Source organism: Brienomyrus brachyistius, chromosome 12, assembly GCF_023856365.1.
Source record: "Brienomyrus brachyistius isolate T26 chromosome 12, BBRACH_0.4, whole genome shotgun sequence".
In the NCBI taxonomy this organism is placed as follows: domain Eukaryota; kingdom Metazoa; phylum Chordata; class Actinopteri; order Osteoglossiformes; family Mormyridae; genus Brienomyrus; species Brienomyrus brachyistius.
In genome coordinates, this window is record NC_064544.1 from 21,465,663 (window position 1) to 21,489,990 (window position 24,328).

The 24,328-nt window shown below is 42.5% G+C and overlaps 1 protein-coding gene across 10 annotated transcripts in view; it reads left to right on the plus strand.

Moving 5' to 3' along the window:
- The window catches only part of LOC125704434 (vinexin-like), a 42,107-nt gene extending 18,438 nt beyond the window's left edge, over window positions 1–23,669 (plus strand). For 4 of the 10 annotated variants that reach the window (XM_048969980.1, XM_048969982.1, XM_048969987.1 and 1 more), the window contains 15 exons: window positions 54–137; window positions 1,045–1,146; window positions 1,926–1,975; window positions 2,875–3,065; window positions 3,586–3,656; window positions 3,873–3,922; window positions 4,049–4,163; window positions 4,268–4,396; window positions 5,802–6,005; window positions 6,181–6,936; window positions 7,076–7,252; window positions 11,384–11,488; window positions 13,121–13,164; window positions 14,585–14,691; window positions 18,871–20,676. In XM_048969980.1, the coding sequence (XP_048825937.1) occupies window positions 54–137; window positions 1,045–1,146; window positions 1,926–1,975; window positions 2,875–3,065; window positions 3,586–3,656; window positions 3,873–3,922; window positions 4,049–4,163; window positions 4,268–4,396; window positions 5,802–6,005; window positions 6,181–6,936; window positions 7,076–7,252; window positions 11,384–11,488; window positions 13,121–13,164; window positions 14,585–14,691; window positions 18,871–18,932 (2,247 nt within the window). In that variant the 3' untranslated portion in view covers window positions 18,933–20,676. Of the gene's footprint in view, window positions 1–53; window positions 138–1,044; window positions 1,147–1,925; window positions 1,976–2,874; window positions 3,066–3,585; window positions 3,657–3,872; window positions 3,923–4,048; window positions 4,164–4,267; window positions 4,397–5,801; window positions 6,006–6,180; window positions 6,937–7,075; window positions 7,253–11,383; window positions 11,489–13,120; window positions 13,165–14,584; window positions 14,692–18,870; window positions 20,677–23,396 lie in introns of those variants that run through there. The other 6 variants (XM_048969986.1, XM_048969988.1, XM_048969981.1 and 3 more) reach the window with 6 other exon arrangements.
- Window positions 23,670–24,328: the final 659 nt, after the last annotated feature.

Here is a 24,328-nt window from a genome sequence, read left to right on the forward strand (position 1 = left end):
GTAAAGTGTTACCCATCTTTCTCCCCCTCTGCTCTGCCATTTCACCTCTCTAGGCACACGACGCACGTACAGATGACATAGATCTGGAAGACGAACCCTGGGTTAAATTCTTTTCAGAGCTGGAATTTGGACGCCCGGTAAGTAAAGCAAGTGCACCCAGCTGCAGCCTGGAGAATGTGGTGAGGTATACATGGGGCAGGACTACCCATGTAGCCCCGCCCACAAGCGTATTCATTGGCTCAGCTAATTTTTAGTGCTAATAATCTGCTAATAATCTTGCCTCAGTTTGCCACAGAATATAAACAACCAGAGAGAGAAAGAGGGCCCTGACATGCACATATCATATGTGTTGTTTTAATAAGTTTACATCTGTTTAAAGTGTGTGGGAGGGGTATTTTAAGGCTTAAACTATATTAAAAAATGTTTATTTATGTGATCTTTCTATATCACGGATTTTCACCTATCACTGATGGGTGTGGAACGCATCTTCCATGATGGGCGGGGGATCACTGTACTCATTAACTGATATCAAGGTTAAACAAGCAACAAGTCTGCTGAAATATCGTCATAGTAGAAATTACATGTTTCATTACCAATTTGTCCATGTAAAGTATATTTCAGGTTAGTAATTTGTTTGATCTGTTCAAGAAGAACTGCTCTTAAAATATTTTGCAATTACTGAGATTGTCAGTATAAATTATTATAAATTATTATTGATAAATTATAAACATAATTTACATTAATAATACATTAGTGAGATATTAACATTTTGAAAAGGGCATGATTTTCCACAATGAAAAAGACTATATTACTGGATGTTCACATAAACTAATTTTAAGGAAGTTTGATCTGCTTCATCGCCTAACCACATTTCTTTTTCAGCATTTTGGTGCTTTGTTTCTGGCTGAGCACGTGCCTGTGTTTGGGTCTGCCCTCCATATCGGTAACCATTTAACTCTCTCCACATGTTCCTTCCCATGATGCCCACTGACTTTCCCCTCCACTGCAACTCGTCTCCTTTTGTTTTGCTGTGTCTGAACAAAGCCTCCTAAAAAACATTTGGATTACAGCTCAGAGAATCCTCCTCTGGGCCTCTCAGAGGTAACTGACCGCACCCCAGGCCCCCGCATCTGTCAGCCTTCGCAGGTACCGCAGTAAAGCCAGAAGAAATCAGAGAATTCTGCAGAATCCTGGATTTCCAGAAGGGCAATAAATTATGAGTAATGAAACTTTACCAGTAGTAGGTTACTATTTATGATATGGGTGATTAAAAAGAATTAAACGTATTTTCTGGAGAGTGTAACTCAAAGGCCTTTAAAAACAAAACATCACGTTCTTTTTTACTAGAAAAACATTTTTTGATTCGGGCAGGGAAGACTCAGTAAGATTTTCATTTGCCGTATTCTAAGTCAGATGAATGCCAGGGCGATCTTTACTAAGTGATATAAGATTAGATGGCCATTTCTGATAATAACTGTGTCATTCAGACATTTTATGTCATCATGGCAGTAAAGTAGCCAGTATAGTGAAACTAAAAGGAACAGGCAACCAATATTTTGCAAGAAATGCTGATTGACCACATTTAACAGGCCATTTGTGTCTGCATTATAACAACAGCTTTCATGGTCAAAAATCTTGAGTGTTGATAGAGTATGTTGTGTGTTTGTGAAGACAATATCAGTCATATTAGCAGTTTATGTTTGTCTCTTACGCACTTTCTGACTAGCCTGCTTTGAAACATAGCCACTCTTCCCAGGATTTTGCCAGAAATGGTTATTTTTTTAGGACAATGCCAAGGTTGTGCCTATAATTGTTGGCCATGTGGATAGTGGTTGTAGTGCTTGTAGAATATCAGGGGAAAAAACTGAGTTTTTCCTCATATACTGTACAGCCCTGAGTATTTTCACATTTCCTGTTTCTTTCAGAATTCCCGCTATCAATCCCCAGTAAACAGGTTTCCAGACAGGCCATCCAGGTAAACCCACCAACCATGCATACGTACTGAGTCGCAGAAGCAGAATAATTTTGTTCTTTGATATGTGTCAGGACTTTAGAACATTTTTTTATGTCAATCATCACAACTAAAAGCCACAACTGTGATGATTTTTCTTGACTGCTGCATTCTGGCTGAAGATTGCTCCAGGAAATCGATATTTTCACTACCAAGAAAAAATTTAGCTGCCCAGGCTGGGGTCATAACATTCATTTTCTTCACATTTAGTAAGACAGCCATCTTTTCATTAGCATCTTCAGATCTGCATTTTCTATTTGCCATCATGTTGAAGGTTGTTGATGTTTCTTTCACCAATCCTGATTCTAAAATGTCTTCTTCTAGTCTTCTTTCCTTAGAATATTCTATAGTTTGATATGGTCCGCACCATCAGAAGACTTGTTTTAATTATTAAAGCACATGTTGACCCCCTTTTGGTACTCGGTTTTTTGATTCCCGTCATGCTACAATAATGCTGTGCCTTGTTCCTCGGTCTTTCCTGTATCCAGCTTATAGGTCAGGCAATTATTTGTTTTGGTAGGCCTCAAATCTATATAATCTGTCTGGAATGTGATAGGAGAAACATTGTGTGATAGTCCATATACTCCGTCAATTGTGATGTTCTGTGATGTTCTTAGAAAAATCTCTGTAAGTCATTTAAAAATTGTTAGCTTTACTGATCAACACTTTGATTTTTCTGTTGTGATACCATATATCACCGTGGTCTTCCTAATACAACCTAATCTAACCTATCTTCCATTGATGAAAAGTTGTTCTACAGATATAACATGTGAACCATAACTTGACTGCTGAGATCTTTGGTGTAGAGGTCGTCTGTGTGCTCTTTCCACTTCTGTTAATGACATCTTCATTCCATCATGAAGTTCTCTCCAAGCCTACACTGGAAGCTCAGCTGCTCACTTCTGGCAACGGCGAAATTCAGAGCCTATCATCGGTCCGCAGCGATTGCTGGATGATCAGAGTTCTGGGAGGTGCACGGATCCTCAGGAAAATGGCAGCGTCCTGAGAAAGCCATCAGCGGAGCCCTTCACCCCTTCGTTGTCCAAAATGAAGGGTAGGAAACCGCTAGATATCTCATTTACAGTTCAGTGTCTCACCCTACAGTTGTGAAGACTATAGAGAAGAAAGATATGTATTCTGTGGCAGGAAAGACGGACTTCAGGCACCTGGCAAAACAGTTTGTTACATCCAAAGTCTGTTATATCCAAAGTCCGTTATATCCAGAGGTGCTGTATGCCCAGAACTACAGGACACCATTTACTCATGCCACACCCCAGCAGACACACTTGTGGTTATAGACGATATTCCGTTTTAAGCGCCTCCACTATAATGGGATTTTACTGTATATGAAATAGGATTTTTGTTGTAGCCAAACGTTAATTACCTTTCATGTTCCAAAGTACATCATATTGCCACGTAGTAAAGCTTTCATGCATTTGGATACATAACAATGAACATGGTTCATGACAAAAAGCCAACGTACCATAAAGGACAATGTCCTGCTCACTGAATAGCATGTGGATGGACTCATGAGAAATGGACTAACTCACTCTGGACTTTTCTATTCGTTATAGAGAAGGACACCTTCAGGGGCTCACTTCTTCCTACAGTGGGACAGAGCAAGCGGCGGACGGCTGAAAAAGATGTAAACATTTATAATAATAATAATATCCATCCATCCATCTTCCAATCACTTATTCAATACGGAATTGTGGAGAATAATAATAATCAATAATACATTTAAAGGCTCATTTATGGCCAGTTTTCCTGGGTTACATTAACAGTTTATATCTGACTTTTTTTTAATCACTTAATGTCATTGAAATAGGTGTTAAATGTCTGAATCCTCCTTCTTCTTCAGCAGAAAAAGCCTGCCAGAGCACTGTATGACTTCAACGCACAAACAGCTAAGTGAGTAATGTGAAATATCATTAACTAGATGTGTCAGAATAATTACACCGGAATCGTAGGTGTGCTTGTTGCTCAGCCATTTTGTTTCACCAGACTTAGCTAACCATAAACTTGCTTGTTTTTCAGGGAGCTGGCGTTTAAGAAGGGGGACGTTCTGTACATCAGCAGAAAAGTTGACAGCAACTGGTATGAGGGAGAGCACCATGGACAGCTGGGAATCTTCCCCGTTTCCTATGTGGAGGTACAAGCTGTGCATGGCTGTCACTCCAGATAAATCTCTCTTTCTTTGCCTGCCCCCCCCCCCCCCCCCCACAACCCATTCGCCATTCTTTTTTTTCCCCCCAGATAGTCCTGGTGACAGAAAAAAATCAGTCTGCCAGGGCCCCCAGCCTAGCTGAGGTACCAGACCTGGGGGAGGCGGTGGCTCGCTATAACTTCACTGCTGAGACCAATGTGGAGCTGCCATTGAGAAAGGCAAGATGTCTTCAAGAGTTACACACCGGAAAGGCCACTGACTGAAGATCACAGATCCATTAGACCCCGACTCAGCAAACACACAGCCCCTGTGCATTTTACGCTACAGATTTATACACACCAACGGGCAAAAAGGCAGACACCTCAGGGACAGATAAAGAGGCTCCAATCCATGTAAAAGTTGATGTGATGGTTTGTGGTTAGTGCTATGACCTTCCATTATCAGGGTTGCGAGTTACATTTCCACTCCAAAAAGCTGCCATTAGATGAACTGGAGTCTCTGAATTGTCCAGGGTGTACGGTTATCTTCTCTGTGATGGACTGGAGTCTCTGAATCGTCCAGGGTGTATGGTTATCTGCTCTGTGATGGACTGGAGTCTCTGAATCATCCAGGGTGTATGGTTATCTTCTCTGTGATGGACTGGAGTCTCTGAATCGTCCAGGGTGTATGGTTATCTTCTCTGTGATGGACTGGAGTCTCTGAATCGTCCAGGGTGTATGGTTATCTGCACTGTGATGGACTGGAGTCTCTGAATCGTCCAGGGTGTATGGTTATCTTCTCTGTGATGGACTGGAGTCTCTGAATCGTCCAGGGTGTATGGTTATCTGCTCTGTGATGGACTGGAGTCTCTGAATAGTCCAGGGTGTATGGTTATCTGCACTGTGATGGACTGGAGTCTCTGAATCGTCCAGGGTGTATGGTTATCTTCTCTGTGATGGACTGGAGTCTCAATCGTCCAGGGTGTATGGTTATCTGCTCTGTGATGGACTGGAGACTCTGAATAGTCCAGGGTGTATGGTTATCTGCACTGTGATGGACTGGAGTCTCTGAATCATCCAGGGTGTATGGTTATCTTCTCTGTGATGGACTGGAGTCTCAATCGTCCAGGGTGTACGGTTATCTTCTCTGTGATAGACTGGAGTCTCTGAATCGTCCAGGGTGTATGGTTATCTGCTCTGTGATGGACTGGAGTCTCTGAATCGTCCGGGTTTCCTGATCCCCATAAGGGAAAACTTAACTTAATAAAAATCTGTGACTGCAATGAAAAAACTAAAAATACCAAAACTCTTGCTTGGTTACTTATGGATATGGTTAGGGCTGGATAGGGGTTAAGGTTGTCATAGTTAGCGTTAGCCTTTTCCCATAGAAATGAATGAGCGGTCCCTATAAGCATATGTTCACCCATCGTGTGTGTGTGTGTGTGTGTGTGTGTGTGTGTTTGTGTGTGTGCTGCGATGGGTTGGCACCCCATCCTGGGTTATTCCCTGTCTTCCACCTGTAACTTCTGCGATAGACTCTGGACCCCTGTGACCCTGCATAGGACAGGCAGGTATAGAAAATGGTTTCTGGCTGATTACGGATTTGTTCAGTCACTGATGAGAGCATTTTTGGCATTTATATCAGGGGGAGAGGGTTACGCTGCTGAGGCGAGTGGATCAGAACTGGTATGAAGGAAAGATTGCAGAGACAGACAGGAAGGGCATCTTTCCCGTGTCTTATGTCAACGTCATCCAGAAGTCCCCCAACAAAAGGCTGGCACAGTATGCAGAGCCCTCCTTAATCCAGAGCTGCCCCAGTGAAGGAACATCCCCTCTGCGGTCCTCCAAGGTGGGCACTTTCTCCATGGCTCTCTTTCTTAGCAGTGAATTCATTTATATGCACTTTTGCCACCAGCCTTTTTTGAAAATAGACTTCTATCTATCCATCTGTCTGTCTCTGTCTGTCTACCACTCATCCCAGCCTTTTCCATTCTAAGGCTTCCCTTCTTATCTTTTGTCCTCAGGAAAGGCGAGAGTTCCTGGAAAAGTCCGGCACCCGCCCTTGCCTGAACATCCCATCCCCTACCTCGAGGCACAGGTCCTTGCAGTCATCTAGCCCGACTATCACTAACAACAGCAACTGGATGTCGCTCACCCCCGGTCTTTCCCCTTCCAGCACACCGGCACCTACCCCTCCCCCTTTCCCCACAAACTTTCTGCCAAATACAACCCTAGATTCCTTTGGAAGCCTAACACCATCAAACAATCTTCCTGCTCTTAGGGAAGGTCACTTCATCCCCATCAAGTCAGCAAAGGCCTTCCGCTGCTCTCCTGAGCTTCAATCTTCTCCGATCCTGGCCATGTCCTCCTACGCATCTTCTCCTGCCTCTTCCATGTTCGACTGCGACTACAAATATAGCAGTGGAGATGAGTTATTGCGCAAATCTGTGGAAAATCTGCCCAGCATCTTCCTGGAAGGAACAGAGATGATTTCTACAGAACCATCTACTATGTGCAGCCCAAGCATTTCTAGTGATCTGGTGGCTAGTGCATTAACTGAGGTGCTACCTTTCTATAAAGCTATAGAGGAAGATGTTTGCGAAGAGCTCATGTCATTCATCCAAGAGGCCCAGTCAAGGAAGGAATTTACAGAAAAAGACAAATTCCACACACAGGCATCAGATATAACAGCGGAGCTCCCCAAATTATATATCGAGGAGGATCCATGTGAGAACACTGGAGACACCAAACTCATTGACAGCAAAGGCTCAAGACAAGAGGTAGAACCTGTGTTTGTCATGTGATCCTGGCTGTGTGGACAAAATGGATAATGCATCTATATAAACGTCAGTTTGACTAATTCCTCTCTCTCAATTCCTAGTGCACATGGATGAGTGGTTCATTCTCCATTGTCTTCAGCAGGTGGACGCCTCCTTGAGTGGCCCTGTGGACCTTCCTGCCTTCGAACATCCCACTGAGGCCAAAATGTCACCCCCCTCTCCCTGTTCTACTCCTCCACTACCGGGCACCTCACATCTCTCCCCCATTCCAAACAAATACCCCCCCCGACCAGAGTGTAGGTCCCCAAAAACGAAGGTAAATTAAAGCTATAATCGACATGCACCTCTCAGTTGTTTATTAGGCTGCATATTAAACAGTGATTAGAAACCCCTTCTGGTGAGCTGGGTTTTGTCAGGTTCTGTACCGTCTGACCCTGTCATCTATGACCTTTCCCCCTTTGGCCAGGAGGCATTGCTGACCATCCCATCATTCCCCCCTCTGTCTTGGTTCCTAGTCTTGCATAGTGTGTTTTTCCTGTTCCCTAGATAGCTGCATAGCTCTGTGGGCTGAGCGTGTGGCTGTAAACCCATTGTTTCCTCAGTTTACAGTCAAACCTTGTTACTACGTACCCCGGATACAACGTTTTCACCTTTTCAACGTACAGGTTTCTAATTCCCGTTTTTAGCCTATATATTATTCCAATAGCAGCCATTGTTTACAGCGTACACCCTTACAGCGTAAACTTCGATACAACATCCAAATTTCTACAGAAAATACGAAAACTAACCATCGTTACAACGCATAGACTGTCAACATTTAAAGTAAAATTCAAACTTCCCGCGTTAAATGAGTTGCCTTGACCGATCGTTACTGGACTGCGTAGTAATGGCTTGTTAAGTGTTGTGTGCGTATTCTTTGTTTATTAAACCTTGTGAAATACCGGTCATGCCGGTAATTGTGAATTCAGAATAATAATGGAAGTAAAGGATTTCATGATTTAATTTGACCAATATTTCATTAATATTTTCAGGCAATATGCCAATTTGGATGCGAATATTTATTTTAAAAATCCATTTTGACCAGCCATTGTGTATTTTCGTTGCCGTTTATCGCCAGCCGGCACTAAGTAATCGTGAGTAATTTAAAAAAATTTCAAGGATCCAAATGAGCTTTGTTGAATTATTTAACAAGTAATAATGTGTTCGTTTGTTTTGTAGTCAATTTAAGGGTCTGTTCTATTAAAGTTTTATCATTTACATGGAGTTCTTTCATCCATCTTGCACTAAGTGGTTACAATGTTCTATGCTTATAACGTACATGTTTTTGATATCCCGTCTTGTACGTAGTAACGAGGTTCGACTGTATTTGTAATTGTTGGATTTTGTTCTCCAGTGTTTATTTTCTGTTTCAGCTTTCGTGTTCCTTTTGGTTTGTGTTCTGCTTTGGGTTTTGTTAGGTGCCTGTGTTTGTGGTTTTGTTTTACCTGTATGTTGTACTCTTAGTATTTGATTCTGTTCTTAGTTTCCCTGTTGGTCTCTTGGTTCCATCATTAAGTTTATTAGACCCACTTGTTTCCCTTTACCTCATGATTTTTATGCCTGATTGCTCGTTGTCCTGCACCCGCTCTAATTGGTTTATTGTTACATTTCTGACTCCTGCTGCTTCGTTACCCAGTTCGGTTTCTGTATTTATGTTCATTTCATAGTGCAGTTTGCTAGTTGGTCATTCTGTCAGAATGGGTTAGTATATATATATATATATATGTGTGTGTAAGTTCTTGAGTTGGTTATGTGCTACATTTGCTGCTTTCAGTTTATAGTTTGTTCCCTTACCTGTTCTTTAGACTTCTTGTTAGTTCAGTATCCTGTGGCCTGTACTATAAAGTGGGGTTACTGGATTATTGGGGTAACCTGTTGGATTTAACGTAATCTGGGCAAAATGTAAGTGAACGAATATAAAGTCCATTTAAACTGTGGTACCTTTAATCCAACAAGTTACCTTGATAAGCCAGTTACCGCGCTTCATAGTACAGGCCACTGGTCAAGTCTTAGTTATTTAACTCGGTCTTTCCCTGTCTGTCTATGACCCTTTGTGGTCCTTTTGTTTTTGTATTGTCTTGTTGTTAAATTCCGTGTCTCCTGGAGTCCTTAGTAGGTCTTGCCCTCATGCCAAATGCGTCATGCCGCGCTGCCTTGACAGGTTTCACTTTGACTCACTGGGACGTTGGTCCCCTTCTCTCTTCATGTACTTGTTTAGTCTGAAGGATACTTAAGTGTGGAGATGTGACTTCAGACGTTTTCTTTGCCATTTCAAAACTTGTACAATTGTGAAAAAAATGTAATATTTTGTTCTTTATTAGGAATTATCGACATATCAGTCTTTCAAGTTATATCTGTAGACCAATCTGTAGATGCCAAAACAAAAAATTAACTGTGAAGCCAAAAAAAAAAAAAAGTTAGTACATTCAGAATCCGGTATGCCACATTAGGGCAAAATAATTAAAACATTGTTAAAGAGCTTTTTTGGTGGTGCCTGTATGTTGAGAAAGAATAGATTTTAGATGCATGTGAGTCTGGGAAGGATATAAGAAGATCTCAGAGTTTGAAATCAGCCATTCTATTGTCTGGGAAATAATTTACAAGTGGAGAACTTTCAAGACAATTGTGGGCAATCTTATCCGCAAAGGGCTGGTGCATATGCAGGTTTTTGGGGTAACCTTTGGGTCAGCTGTTAAAACCCAGGTGTGAGGACTTTTCAGCCAGTCAATCCTCTAATTAAGGAGTTGCAGCAAAAACCTGCATGTACACTGACCCTTTGTGGATAAGATTGTCTGCCCTTGATTTAAAACAACTGCCAACATGACCAGGTCAGGCTGTCCTAGCAAGCTCAGCCCAAGAACAGACTTTTGGAAAAACGTGCTATGGACAGATGAATCTAAAATTGAATTATTTGGGTGCAGAGGGCGTAAAAGAACCTCATACCAGCTGTGAAGCATGGGGGTGGAATTGTCATGGTTTGTGGATGCTTTGCTGTAGCAGAAGCTGGCCAGCTCACCAGCATACAATCCACTATGAATTCATCATATCATAGGGTGCTTGAGGACAATGTAGGAGAGATCTGTCCAGAAGTTGAAGCTGAAGTGGGGGTGGACCATGCAAATGACAATGACCCAAAGCTTACAAGAAAGAAATGGAGAGTTCTGGAATGGTCAAGCCAAAGCCCGGATCTGAATCCTATTGAGATGCTGTGGGATGATTTGAAGCAGTAGTGCATGCAAGACACCCTTCAAACATCACAGCTTAAGGAATTCTGCATTGGAGAGTGGGGAGAACTTTCTGCCAGTCGATGTCAGCGATTGATTATTATTTCAGCCAAAGGGGGAAATAGCTATTAGGGCTCAGGGTGTCTTAACGTTTTCTTCAGTAGGAATTGGCATCTTAGTTAATTTCTTTTGTTAAGGGAATTTATTTTTGTCTTTGCATAGGTGATACAATTACATCACCTTTATCTACAGATAAAATTTGAAAGAAGATTTAATATTGATACGTTGATATTTCTTAGTAAAGAAATAATGACTGTATGCACAAATCAAAGTTAGCAAAGTAGTTTTCTTTCATTTGATGTGTCCCTAAATAGCTGATTCACAGCAAAGTGCATTCAGTCTCCAGGGGAAAAACAAACCAGTGACTCTTTAGTATTACTGCAGTCTGTAATTAATTTATTTGTGTAATGTAATAAAAATGAAGTACTTCAGTTTTCTTCAAAACAGCAATTATCTCTGTGCATATTATAGCAATTACTACTTTGCATATCAAGATAGCATAATATATTTGGATGATGTTTACTATAAAGACATAAAATACAGACGCTCCCTGAGTGGTTACGTTCCGATAAATGAAAATATTGTAATCAATAATGCATTTTAATGCAGTATACCTAACCTAACAAATATCATAGTTTAACCTAGCCTACCTTAAACATGCTTAGAACATGCTTAGCCTACAGTTTTGTAAAATCATTAACACAAAGCCTATTTTATTATAAAATGTTGAATATCTCATAATTTGTTGAATAATGTAGTGAAAGTAAAAACAGAATGGAATTGAAATACCCATCATAAACTCAAAATATTGTAACACGGACCATCGTGGCCCATAGCGTCTGTACTGAGGACTCCATTATTTTCGTCCACTGTTCTGTCTGTATCCGTTATGTCAATATGGAAAATGTGGACTAACAATATAAATTTCACAGTCCTCTCTCACCTGACTTTTAGAATGCTTGTATTCTGCCATCCTTGTGACCTCAAGGATCAATTTCTGATTGTCTCATCTCCCTTACATCTCCAATTATAACATTTGGCATCTGACCAGTGAATGAAGTTCAGTGACAATGACAGTATCCAACCCTGGCTGACTCACTGCACGTTGTACTTCTGGTTTTCAGCCTGCCTCAAAGCGAGATGTCATTGTGGTTGGTAAACCTCCTCGCAGTCCTGTAATGTCTAGAAGGTTCTGTGGGTCACCTATTAGAGGTTCATCATCTCATAGGGTAAGAACAGACGCAATCTGCATGATAAGCTGCTGCATGTGGGTTTGGTTGGATAGCAGGTATCTAAATGCACCTTGTCTAAATGGCCTGACACATGGAATGCTACTGTGGCTAACAGGGGTGTATATCATAAGCTTTGGCACGATACGATTTGATTTACAATTTGCAAGATAGCGATTTTATATCTGGCGATATTTGAAAAGTTTCTGTGATACAATACGATTCTGTTAGATTCAGTGATGCATGATCAGTATTTTCAATACAGTGAAACATAAGCTGATGTTAGTGGAATTTATTTGAATTCAAAAATACTTTTCATTTTAACAACAGAATATGGTGAGAAAAACTATACATTCTGTCTTGTATTTGTACTTTAACAACCAAAAACTATTTTTGGACATGTATTACTTGAACTTACTCTCTGAAGACATAGGAAAATAAGTGTACTAGACTACATAAAATATACTGCAGTGTACATTTGTATGTGATGTAATGTACATTGGTCCCTACTCTCTTCTAAGGAGAGTCTTCATTTTGTTTCCTCTACATGTAAGAGATTTATTTCGGGCATGTTTTTGGTGAATCGTCATATTTAATGATATGAATCGATCTTTGTTAAATTAAATTGTATCGTGGCCTTAATAATAGATATATCTATTACAATCGATGAATTGTTTCACCATTCATGACTAATGCAGAAGGTTGAACTAGAGTGCTGAAATATTGGCTGAGACCTTGAAGGTGAACCTCATGGACACTCCTAAAAACCGTTGGCATGCCAGTAAATACTATCTCTTAGTGATTTTCCAGTTCAATATTAGGAGGAATAAAGCAAACAAGACTAACTAAAGACTCTCCTTTAGGGAACAACAGCTTGTGTCATCTTGATGTGGATTTGAACCTTGGGTTGTGTACTTGCGTGACTGTGACTGTGCTTGCTCTTACTGAAGCTGATGTTTGCCTTTGCAAACATTTGCACATTTTCATGGCATAATTTACTGAAAAGAATGCGAAGAATAATTCCTTCCTTGTAATTTGTTTCCTCAGTTTAAGAAATCCATACACTCAATTTATCAATTAAAAGTAAGTGGTCCCTCAGTACCAGAACTGGGGAACTTGGTCTGGAAGTTTTTACCCATTGCACTGAAAATTATTGAACAAAACAATTTATATGTTGAAAACAAGCTTACAAAGAAACAATAATTATAAAATATGGATGGAAAACTGACAGGTTGACAATTTTTTTGAAGGAAAAATTTTGCAAATTGATTGTATGGATTATTAATCTGGGAGATCTTAATTGTAATGAAAATCATAAAATGAAGACAAGTGTTACATATTATTTAAATCGAGGCGAAAGTTTAGCCAGTCTTCATCATACTGTACCTATAGAATTGTGGCAGCAAATTACAAGGTGTAAAGAATTTCAGCATTATGGAACTCCTTATTCTCTGCATTTTATACAAGCATGGACTTTGCTATGACATACTTGGGCTCTCAGCCCGGACAATGTGCAGACACAATGGTCCAGCTACCTGTGGCCACAGAATTCACTGGTACCAGCAAGTAAAAGCAAGAGTTGTGTGATTAGTCATCTGACTCATTGCCTGTCTGCTTTTATTTCACTCACAGCGGGCTGCCTTCGGGCCTGATTCGCTGCAGGGTGGAGGGGAACCGTGAGTGACATTCAGCTTCGAACAGACATGTCCTCCCTAAACACTGACAGTATTTCATAGAGATCGTATGAAACAGCATGCGGTAAAATGAGCCACATGCTGCATGCGGTAGATCAGGACCTGTCAGTCTGGCTCTCATGTGTTTCTATGAACCTCACAGCCATGAAGATTTTTAGATTGCCTGCCTTGGTACCTGGATCACTGACTAGTGTGCAGAAACACATTTGCACCAGCACGGACACCGCAGATGGGAACAGGAAGAGAACACTTCATTATTTTACCTTTTAACATTATGCTTGGTCTCCCTTCCAACTGTTATACAGTACAAAACTATTATTTGATATATTACAAGCCAGTTATTAAATATTAAGGTTTACATGACCACAAAGTGTTTCCAAAGATTTTACAGATTTTATTTATATTATATAGGCTCTATTGATATCTTTTATGTTATACTTTACCTATTCAAATTATGATACCAGGTGTTAATAAAAATACTACTTGTTTATTGTTAAGCTGAATGTTGTCACTGTTTTTAATACATTTTAATGGACTACCACTAATGAAAACATGTAAACGTTTTACATTTGGCCTGATATAGATTCTAAACAGGTTGCAATGTCTTTGTATTTTAAGTTTTAAGACTGACAACTTTAAATTCTCAGATCTCACCACATTTCAGGGTTTGCAAATATTAACATTCATGAAATATTTTATTTTCCTATAATCTCCTGCTCTTGTGGTATGCATAACACATTAAAACATTAAATGGATTTGTAAATATTTCTTTTCCAGTCCAAAAACCTCTTTTCTTTAGTTTTCATTATAGTACTCGGCGGTAAGTCTGTCCTTCGTAAATGTTTTATTTGGTAAAAAGTGTTGTTTGCAATTCATCAGGATATAAAATAATAATAAAAAAAACAACTTCGAAGTCGAAGCATTACAGCACAATACAGTTGGACAGGAAACCCAGGGCTTGTCTGCAGACAGGATGCCGGTCCATCATGGGGCCTGTACACACATACACACAAGTCATGTGACAACAGAGAAAGCCAGAAGAGAGCCCAAGAGACTCATGCAAACTGCACACACACAGTGAGGAAGCTTTAGCTTCAGACCACACTGGGTGAAGCAACAGTGCTACTTGCTGATATGTCAAAGTCAGCACCTGTAGCAGTGGTGGAACAGAACTGCAGTGACCCAGTTACATCAAGTTACTTCGCCTGATTCGCCTGATAACCGCAAAAGTGGCACTAAACAAAACAGCAGAGCAGAGAAATTGATTTTAAATGGAAACCAATCTATTCTGCTTTCTCTTTTTTTGTTTACCTGGATTTGCTCTCCAGCTACATTTAGCAGATGGTCTGTATGGTCCCTCTCCTCTGCCCGAGTCCCTAACTGATTTGTGTTGACATCTTAGGTTTCAAGCCCTGTATAGCTACATGCCTCAAAACGAAGACGAACTGGAGCTCACGGAAGGGGATGTTGTAGATGTCATGGAAAAATGTGACGATGGCTGGTTTGTAGGTAAGCTTTCATTGTTCTTTAAAGGATGTCTATTTTTAACTGCAAACAATTTAACCCTAAATATAAAATACAACTTATCAGAATAGTATAATATAGCATACCACACACACCCAAAAGCAAGCCACTGATGGCCAGCCCTTCTTGTAGAGATGTACAAACCCTGCAACCCGGCACACTTCATTCCTTGAATTTAAGGGGTTTCAGGAATTTCAGGATTTCTTGGTTAGCTGGATAACTAGTTGGATTTAAGGGAGTCTGAGCTAAATGTAAGTGAACTAAGACAGATGTGGGCAATCTTATCCTAAATGGGCCGCTGTGTATGCGGGTTTGCACTGCAACTCCCTAATTATGTCACTAATTAGAGGACTGATTGATTGAAGAGTCCTCACACCTCTGTTAAAACAGCTAACCCAAATGTTATACGAATAACCTACATACACACCAGCCCTTTGCGGATAAGATTACTCACCCCGAACTAATATAAAGCCCATTTAAACTGGGGCACCTTAAATCTGATTAGTTATCCAGCTAAACACAGGCCTCAGGTGTTAAAATCTTTGAACAAGACTCCATCAATTAACAGAGTACAAGGCATGCCAATTAAACAGAGTTTCAGTATTATACCTGAAATAAGAGGAACACACTGTTTCACAAATCCCAAGCACCCTCTGGGAGTAAGGAAGATGGCAGAGAGGTCTAAAAAATGAAAACAGAACATTGTGTAGGAATTAGACACCAGAGAAGGGGATTGTTGTAGTGGAACGACTGGGACAAAAGCCAAATGACTGAGCAGTTTGCAGTATTTAACAAACATGGACCTTGAGCAGGAATGGCGGCAGGGAGCCATGGGTATCCCGATAGCTTGATATCTGCAGAGATCAGAGGGAGACTTTTCTTTTTAAATAGCAGTGTTACGTGAGCTGTCTTGAATTCTGTTGGTAAGGGGCCTATGAAAGGATGTGAATTAAATAAAGAGGTGATAAAAGATAGAATGCCAAGGATGAGGGTCGTTATCTATTCCAGGTTTATGATTCAGATAAAGGCTTGAAGTGTGAAAACATATGGTGAGTTTACAGGGCAAAGTGGGGACTGAGAGGGCCTGAGAGGGCCTGGAGGGAACGTGGCGGAGCCAGGGGCATACCAGGCTGCAGGAGTCCGGGCCTTACTGTAGCGTGATTCCTGTTAGGGGCATACCGGGGTGCAGGAGACGGGCCCTTACTGCAGCGTTATTCGTGTTAGGGGCATACCGGGGTGCAGGAGACCGGCCCTTACTGCAGCGTGATTCATGTTAGGGGCATACCGGGGTGCAGGAGACCGGCCCTTACTGCAGCGTTATTCGTGTTACGGGCATACCGGGGTGCAGGAGACCGGCCCTTACTGCAGCGTTATTCGTGTTAGGGGCATACCGGGCTGCAGGAGACCGGCCCTTACTGCAGCGTGATTCGTGTTAGGGGCATACCGGGGTGCAGGAGACCGGCCCTTACTGCAGCGTGATTCGTGTTAGGGGCATACCGGGGTGCAGGAGACCGACCCTTACTGCAACGTTATTCGTGTTAGGGGCATACCGGGGTGCAGGAGACCGGCCCTTACTGCGGCGTTATTCGTGTTAGGGGCATTCCGGGCTGCAGGAGACCGGCCCTTACTGCGGCGTGATTCGTGTTAGGGGCAAAACGGGCTGCAGGAGACCGGCCCTTACTGCGGCGTGATTCGTGTTAGGGGCATACCGGGCTGCAGGAGACCGGCCCTTACTGCGGCGTGATTCGTGTTAGGGGCATACCGGGCTGCAGGAGACCGGGCCTTACTGCGGCGTGATTCGTGTTAGGGGCATACCGGGCTGCAGGAGACCGGCCCTTACTGCGGCGTGATTCGTGTTAGGGGCATACCGGGCTGCAGGAGACCGGCCCTTACTGCGGCGTGATTCGTGTTAGGGGCATACCGGGCTGCAGGAGACCGGCCCTTACTGCGGCGTGATTCGTGTTAGGGGCATACCGGGATGCAGGAGACCGACCCTTACTGCGGCGTGATTCGTGTTGGGGGCATACCGGGCTGCAGGGGACCGGCCCTTACTGCGGCGTTATTCGTGTTAGGGGCATACCGGGCTGCAGGAGACCGGCCCTTACTGCGGCGTGATTCGTGTTAGGGGCATACCGGGATGCAGGAGACCGACCCTTACTGCAGCGTGATTCGTGTTGGGGGCATGCCGGGCTGCAGGAGACCGGCCCTTACTGCAGCGTGATTCGTGTTAGGGGCATGCCAGGCTGCAGGAGACCGGGCCTTACTGCAGCGTGATTTGTGTTGGGGGCATGCCGGGCTGCAGGAGACCGGGCCTTACTGCAGCGTGATTCGTGTTAGGGGCATACCGGGCTGCAGGAGACCGGGCCTTACTGCAGCGTGATTCGTGTTAGGGGCATGCCGGGCTGCAGGAGACCGGGCCTTACTGCGGCGTGATTCGTGTTAGGGGCATACCGGGCTGCAGGAGACCGGCCCTTACTGCGGCGTGATTCGTGTTAGGGGCATACCGGGGTGCAGGAGACCGGGCCTTTCTGCGGCGTGATTCGTGTTAGGGGCATACCGGGCTGCAGGAGACCGGCCCTTACTGCGGCGTGATTCGTGTTAGGGGCATACCGGGCTGCAGGAGACCGGCCCTTACTGCGGCGTGATTCGTGTTAGGGGCATACCGGGATGCAGGAGACCGACCCTTACTGCAGCGTGATTCGTGTTGGGGGCATACCGGGCTGCAGGAGACCGGCCCTTACTGCGGCGTTATTCGTGTTAGGGGCATACCGGGCTGCAGGAGACCGGCCCTTACTGCGGCGTGATTCGTGTTAGGGGCATACCGGGATGCAGGAGACCGACCCTTACTGCAGCGTGATTCGTGTTGGGGGCATACCGGGCTGCAGGAGACCGGCCCTTACTGCGGCGTTATTCGTGTTAGGGGCATACCGGGCTGCAGGAGACCGGCCCTTACTGCGGCGTGATTCGTGTTATAGGGGCATACCGGGATGCAGGAGACCGACCCTTACTGCAGCGTGATTCGTGTTGGGGGCATGCCGGGCTGCAGGAGACCGGCCCTTACTGCAGCGTGATTCGTGTTAGGGGCATGCCAGGCTGCAGGAGACCGGGCCTTACTGCAGCGTGATTCGTGTTGGGGGCATGCCGGGCTGCAGGAGACCGGGCCTTACTGCAGCGTGATTCGTGTTAGGGGCATACCGGGCTGCAGGAGACCGGCCCTTACTGCGGCGTGATTTGTGTTAGGGGCATACCGGGGTGCAGGAGACCGGGCCTTACTGCGGCGTGATTCGTGTTAGGGGCATGCCGGGCTGCAGGAGACCGGGCCTTACTGCGGCGTGATTCGTGTTAGGGGCATGCCGGGCTGCAGGAGACCGGGCCTTACTGCGGCGTGATTCGTGTTAGGGGCATGCCGGGCTGCAGGAGACCGGCCCTTACTGCGGCGTGATTCGTGTTAGGGGCATACCGGGCTGCAGGAGACCGGCCCTTACTGCGGCGTGATTCGTGTTAGGGGCATACCGGGATGCAGGAGACCGACCCTTACTGCAGCGTGATTCGTGTTGGGGGCATTCCGGGCTGCAGGAGACCGGGCCTTACTGCGGCGTGATTCGTGTTAGGGGCATACCGGGCTGCAGGAGACCGGCCCTTACTGCAGCGTGATTCGTGTTAGGGGCATACCGGGCTGCAGGAGACCGGCCCTTACTGCAGCGTGATTCGTGTTAGGGGCATACCGGGCTGCAGGAGACCGGCCCTTACTGCAGCGTGATTCGTGTTATGAACTCCAGGATTTATGTTGCATTTTTCTAATATTCAGTCCAATCACAGTGGTGGAAATGTTAGGTCCAGAAAATAAAAATTCAGACCTAGAGTCCCACCATCCAGTTGTGTCTTTGTTACTGTGACTTTATACTCAACTGGGCGGTTGTAACAAAATCATGGTCTGGATTTTTACTTTCTGGAGATGAAATTTCCACCTCTGCCAATGACATTCAGTCTAAAAGTTCTCCTTTATAACTGCTATAGCAGGATGGTCAACCCCTATCATTATTTATCACATAAATTATTTATCACTGTAAAACAACTCGCATTTAAACTTGCTGGTTAAAAATGGCAAATGCAGTGAAAGCTGGCAAATGCAAAAATTGCTGAATTTTCCTCTATCTTTCCAAGGCATCTCCAGGAGGAGCAAGTTATTTGGAACCTTCCCTGGAAATTATGTGAAGCGGCTTTAAAGTTAAAATTTTATATGAATATTAAATGGATTCATGTTTCAATGGCTTGGCCATGTTTTGGATTACATTACCTGTACAGGATTAAAGAGCAAATACATTTTTTATTTTAAATGAAACTTTACTTTCATGCAGACAACCTTATCTAATAAACGATTCCAGTGATATGCTTGTTTTTATTTAAGCATGTCTGACATGCATGGTTGTTAGTGTTCTCATATTATTTCAGAAATATTTTGTCTAATTTATTTTGCCATACAGTAACTCAGTGTGCAGTGGCTTCAAAGCATGAATTGGAAATTAATTTTGTTAAAGTATGACGTGATTATTTTTAATACATAATAAGTTATCTATGTTTCTTTAAATATTGCTTTTTTGGATAACTTTAACTGAATTTCTGAATGTAGAACAGGAATTTTCTCATACATAAAGAGAAGGTTGCTTTTCCTTAAGTTGATAGATTCATGATAGATGAATCTGAGATCAGTTGTATGTATCTCCTCTGGTTTTCTGTCCATGGCGATTATCTTCCCATATTGATTGCGTGCCAGTGTAGTTAAAAGCAACCATTAATTAGAAGCAACCATTAATTAGTCTGCAGGGCAACAGGATCATCAGACTGTCCTAGACAGTAAAGTAGCTGTCAGGAGAACATCCCCACCTGCTGGTCTGGAATTGCCATGACAGCCTGAAGTAGAAGCATAACTTCAATTTCTTGGTGGGTCTCCAGTTTAAAGCAAATAAGCTGATAGCCAGGCATAAAATATCGAGAGCATGATTTTTTGTTGTGTTTTTTTCCTTATTAGACTTCACAACACAAGAGGATTTCAAGCATTCTTAATGGACTGCATGGTGATATGTATAATATGTAATAAATGCATCAGAAAATACTATAATAAAATGTTATACACTGCTGTTATGAAGGTTTTTGTGTAATGTAGCATGTGTCATGGAATCACCATGGTCGACCACTTTGATCCACCTGGATTATGCGCAGTCAGTAATTAAATGGTCACGGTCAACCTCCTGAACTGCTTTCACTTTATTGCTTAAGCTGCTACAAAATATTATTTTATATCATTAAACTGTATGTTATATTGCTGATGGGAATGGGCTGGGAACTTGAAAGATCTTAGTAAGCATCTTATTTTTGTATTTGACTGTCAGGTTTAATTAAGACTCATACTTAATATTTTATACGCTAGGTTCCATAGGTTTGTTTTCCATATGTATAACTGTCAGATTAATAATCTAGCTATGAGGAAACTGGCATATTAATTACGCACAACATTTCAGCTTTGAAATTTCCTTTAAAATGTCATTTAGATTTGTTTTATGCTGTTGGATGGAGGTTCTCATTGGGTGAACTGGCTCACTGAAACCTATAGCTTGGAAATAATGCTTAGTACTATGTGTGACTTTGTGTTATATATGATATTTGAGAGGATAAATTCCATTGATTCATGTCTCCTTTGCATCATCTTTGTTTCCAGGGCGGAAAAAGTATAGAATTTGTATTGTGAAAAATAATCATGAACATTGCATAAGCACCCAGGAACTGTTTCCGCCTGAGGGTAAAGCAACTGGTCAGTGACATCACTGTCATCTAACAAATAAACACACCTTTATTTTATTCAGTATGAGGGTTTAAGATGTTTTATTGTTATGTGCATATAGTTAAATTGAATTCTTATTTGCATGTTTCCTGCAGACCATGCTGCTAGATAATAAAATAAAAGAATCAGGATACAGAGTCTCCCCTTCATTCGCGATTCGCAGTCTCACTTTCCACGGATTCAGTTATCAGCAGTTTACTGCGGTCTGAAAAAAAATGGCAAAATGTGCTACAAAATGTTTTTTCATTGTTCCGTCATCCTTTTAGGGAGATAAAAAGCATGATTTTCATTGCTTGGTCATCCTTTGATACATGATACTCTTTCATGGCTTTATCCTCTCTTGAGAATTAGACCATCACAAACACTTTCATTTGAGAAAGTATAGAATTATATAATTTACAATGTATTTTATTAAGGGGCGGCATGGTGGTGCAGTGGTTAGCACTGTTGCCTCACACCTCTGGGACCCGGGTTCGAGTCTCCGCCTGGGTCACATATGTGTGGAGTTTGCATGTTCTCCCCATGTCGTCGTGGGGTTTCCTCCAGGTACTCCAGTTTCCCCCCACAGTCCAAAGACATGCCGAGGCTAATCGGACTTGCTAAATTGCCCATAGGTATGTGTGTGAGAGTGAATGATGTGTGAGTGTGCCCTGCGATGGGCTGACCCCCCATCCAGGGTTGTTCCTTGCCTCGTGCTCATTGCTTCTGGGATAGGCTCCAGACCCCCCATGACCCAGTAGGATAAGCGGTTTGGCAAATGGATGGATGGATGTATTGTCAATTACACAATGTGGGTCTAAGTACATAAAAATCACATTATATATCAGGTCTGTGGATGATTCGCTACAATCCGTGGGATTGGCTATCACGGCAGGTCTTGGAACATACCACCCCTCAGATTTGAGGGGACTACCATAAAAAGTACTGACAAGGATAAGTGTTAGATGATGGATGGAAAACAATAAGTAAGACAGCCATAACAAGCAACAACAAAAGGAATATCACCATAGACAAATGCGTAGTATGTCTTGTTAGCATTTCTTGAGGGGTTTAATTAAATGCAGATAAACACTGTCTTTGTAAGTTATCGCCCAAGTGCTGATTGTCTTAGACCATCTACCGGAAGGGATAAAAGTGGCTTTACAACTGAACAGAATTATTCTAAGGCAGCCTATAGTGTATGTATGTTGTTATGGTGTGACATGGTGGAAAGATGATCCAACACAAAGAGGTTCTGAGGCAAAAGGGGGTTTATTGAATTAAAAAACGAAACCAGAAACAAAGGACCACTAGGGGTAAAAAACAAAGCAGATTAACATAAAGAACTAAAGCAGGGAGAAACAGAAGAACAAACTAAATGAGCGACTAAGGGCCAGAATGAGGGCAGGCACTTAAATACACAGATAACATGGACTACAGGAGGGGCAGGTGCAGACCACAATAACCCAAACTGGGGACAGCAAGACACTGGTGAGGGTCATTAACAAATACTACGGGATTGAACACTAGGAAATATCTGGACTATAAGACTCACAAAAATGGGGCACAAACAAAAATAAACAAGGAGCCATGCAGAAACAAGAAAATTAAAAAGGTATATAACAGTGCAGGCAATCGTATCCTTAGAGGAGTCCTGTATATGCAGGCTATTTGGAATACCTTTTGGTCAGCTATTCAAATCCAGGTGTGAGAACCAATCAATCCTCTAATTAGTAATCTAATTTGGGAGTTTCACCGAAAACCTGTAAACACAACGGCATAATCTGGATAAGACTGCCCACCCCTGGTATATAAAACAGGTACAAAATCTGTAAGGTACAAAAATACAAAAATATCCAACAATTTCTAATGAGGCACAATATCTGAACCATGATGGAAGAGATGCACAATTAGCAACCACTCACTTAGCCCAATCAGTCATGTAGTAGATAAGGGAGTAGGGGAACACAACAGGAACAGAACAGACCTGGAATGCAACGAGAAATGGGACGAACAGCAACACCTGCTGGCCAAACAGAGAGATGACAGACTGAATGGGCCAAGATAAGGGCAAATCCTGACAGCATCTCCCTCTCTATACGTAAACGTCAGGTGTGTGCAATACTGGCAGGACAGGGGAAAACGCAACCAATGAAAAGGAACAACAGTGTTAGAAATGGAAATCAGCAAAATGCAAACAACAGACTTAAAAATTTAACCCAATAAAGCCTCATATCAACACACATAGTGTTTTAAGGATAATCACATGACCGACACAGTTGATGTGTCATTTATGGAACAGAGGTGTCGGCCTATAAGGAAAACTCTGAGTGACTTTGCATATCGGTGCCAAAACTTGTGTTGTGAATTTTTTGTTTTATTCACCAATGGAACCAGCAAGAAAAAGTTCTCCAATTTGGAAACATTTTGAAAGAACATCTAATAAGGTAACTTATTTTTCCAAATAAAACAACTGTAAAACCACATTTTCCATGCATGGGCTTTCTAAGGTAAAGGGCCGGATCTGCTCCAAAAAGCTGTCATTTAAAAATCACAGCACCTCATTAATGCTGCGGCATTATAGAGCCTTGCATGCAAACGAGCAGACTGACAATGAAACAGTGATGAACCCAAGTATCCCAGAATGCACTGTGCTATTAATAACACTTCTGTAACTTTTCGTAACCATTTAATATACATCTTAAGCAATGGACGCAGATTTCCTACGAGCAGAAGATGAAGGGTTCAGAGACCTGCTTTACATAGTTGCATCTTTATATATTCTCACCTACCGGAAATGTATGCATTAGTAAAAAGCACAACAGTACTCTAACTTAAATAGCTCAATTATGTAGTCATGTCTGTTTTTCAGGCTCTAAAAGCCATGGTTACTCAAAAATATGAGGAGGAAAAGGAAAAGACCAAGAACAGAATCCAGAGTGCAGTGGCTGTGAGCATCGCGTCAGACATGTGGATATCACTCAACATGGAGCCATCCCTGGCTGTAACTTGCCACTGCATTGATGATGATAAGATCTGCACAGCACTGCTGGGAATAGAGCATTTCCCTCAAAAACATACATCAGAAGACATGGCCCTGACTTGCAATCACCTCATGGAAGAATGGAGCATAAAAGAAAAACTAAAATGGCTTGCTAAAGATGCAGTACCCGATATGATTGCATGCGGCAGACTTCATGCCATTTGCATCACCCACTCGAACTGTCAAGTGACGATGTAACTGTCAGGAAATCGTTTGACCAAACTGCAGAACTGAATGCTCTAAACTCTATACACCAAAAAATGGCAAATAGTAACGTATTTCAGATCAAGCATCTCTGCAAAAGAGAAGACAGATCAGGTTCAGATAAAATGGTAAGACGGACTGTCAAATTCATAAATGTAGTGGCAACTTGCTGGAACAGCACTTACTATATGTTTATTAGAATGAGTGAGTAAAAAGAGCTGGTTTGGGTCACCTGTGCTTCCTTAGGAGCTGATGTAACACCACTGCAGAGGAGCTAGCAGTCATAGAAGACATTGTGGGCATGCTTACATCATTTAATGAAGCTACAGTGGAACTGTATCTGAGGAAAAAGGTGTGTCTAGTTCCAAATCATTCCTATGATAAAAATACTGCTTCACATTTTACACAGTAATACTAACCTGACCACAAGAACAGCAATGCAGCTGAAAGAAAACCTCATCAGACGTCTCTCAAATTTGAAGCCATTAAGACCATTTCATGTTACGACCATTTCAACACTGCCGGACCCAAGGTATAAGACCATTGGTTTTTAAAAT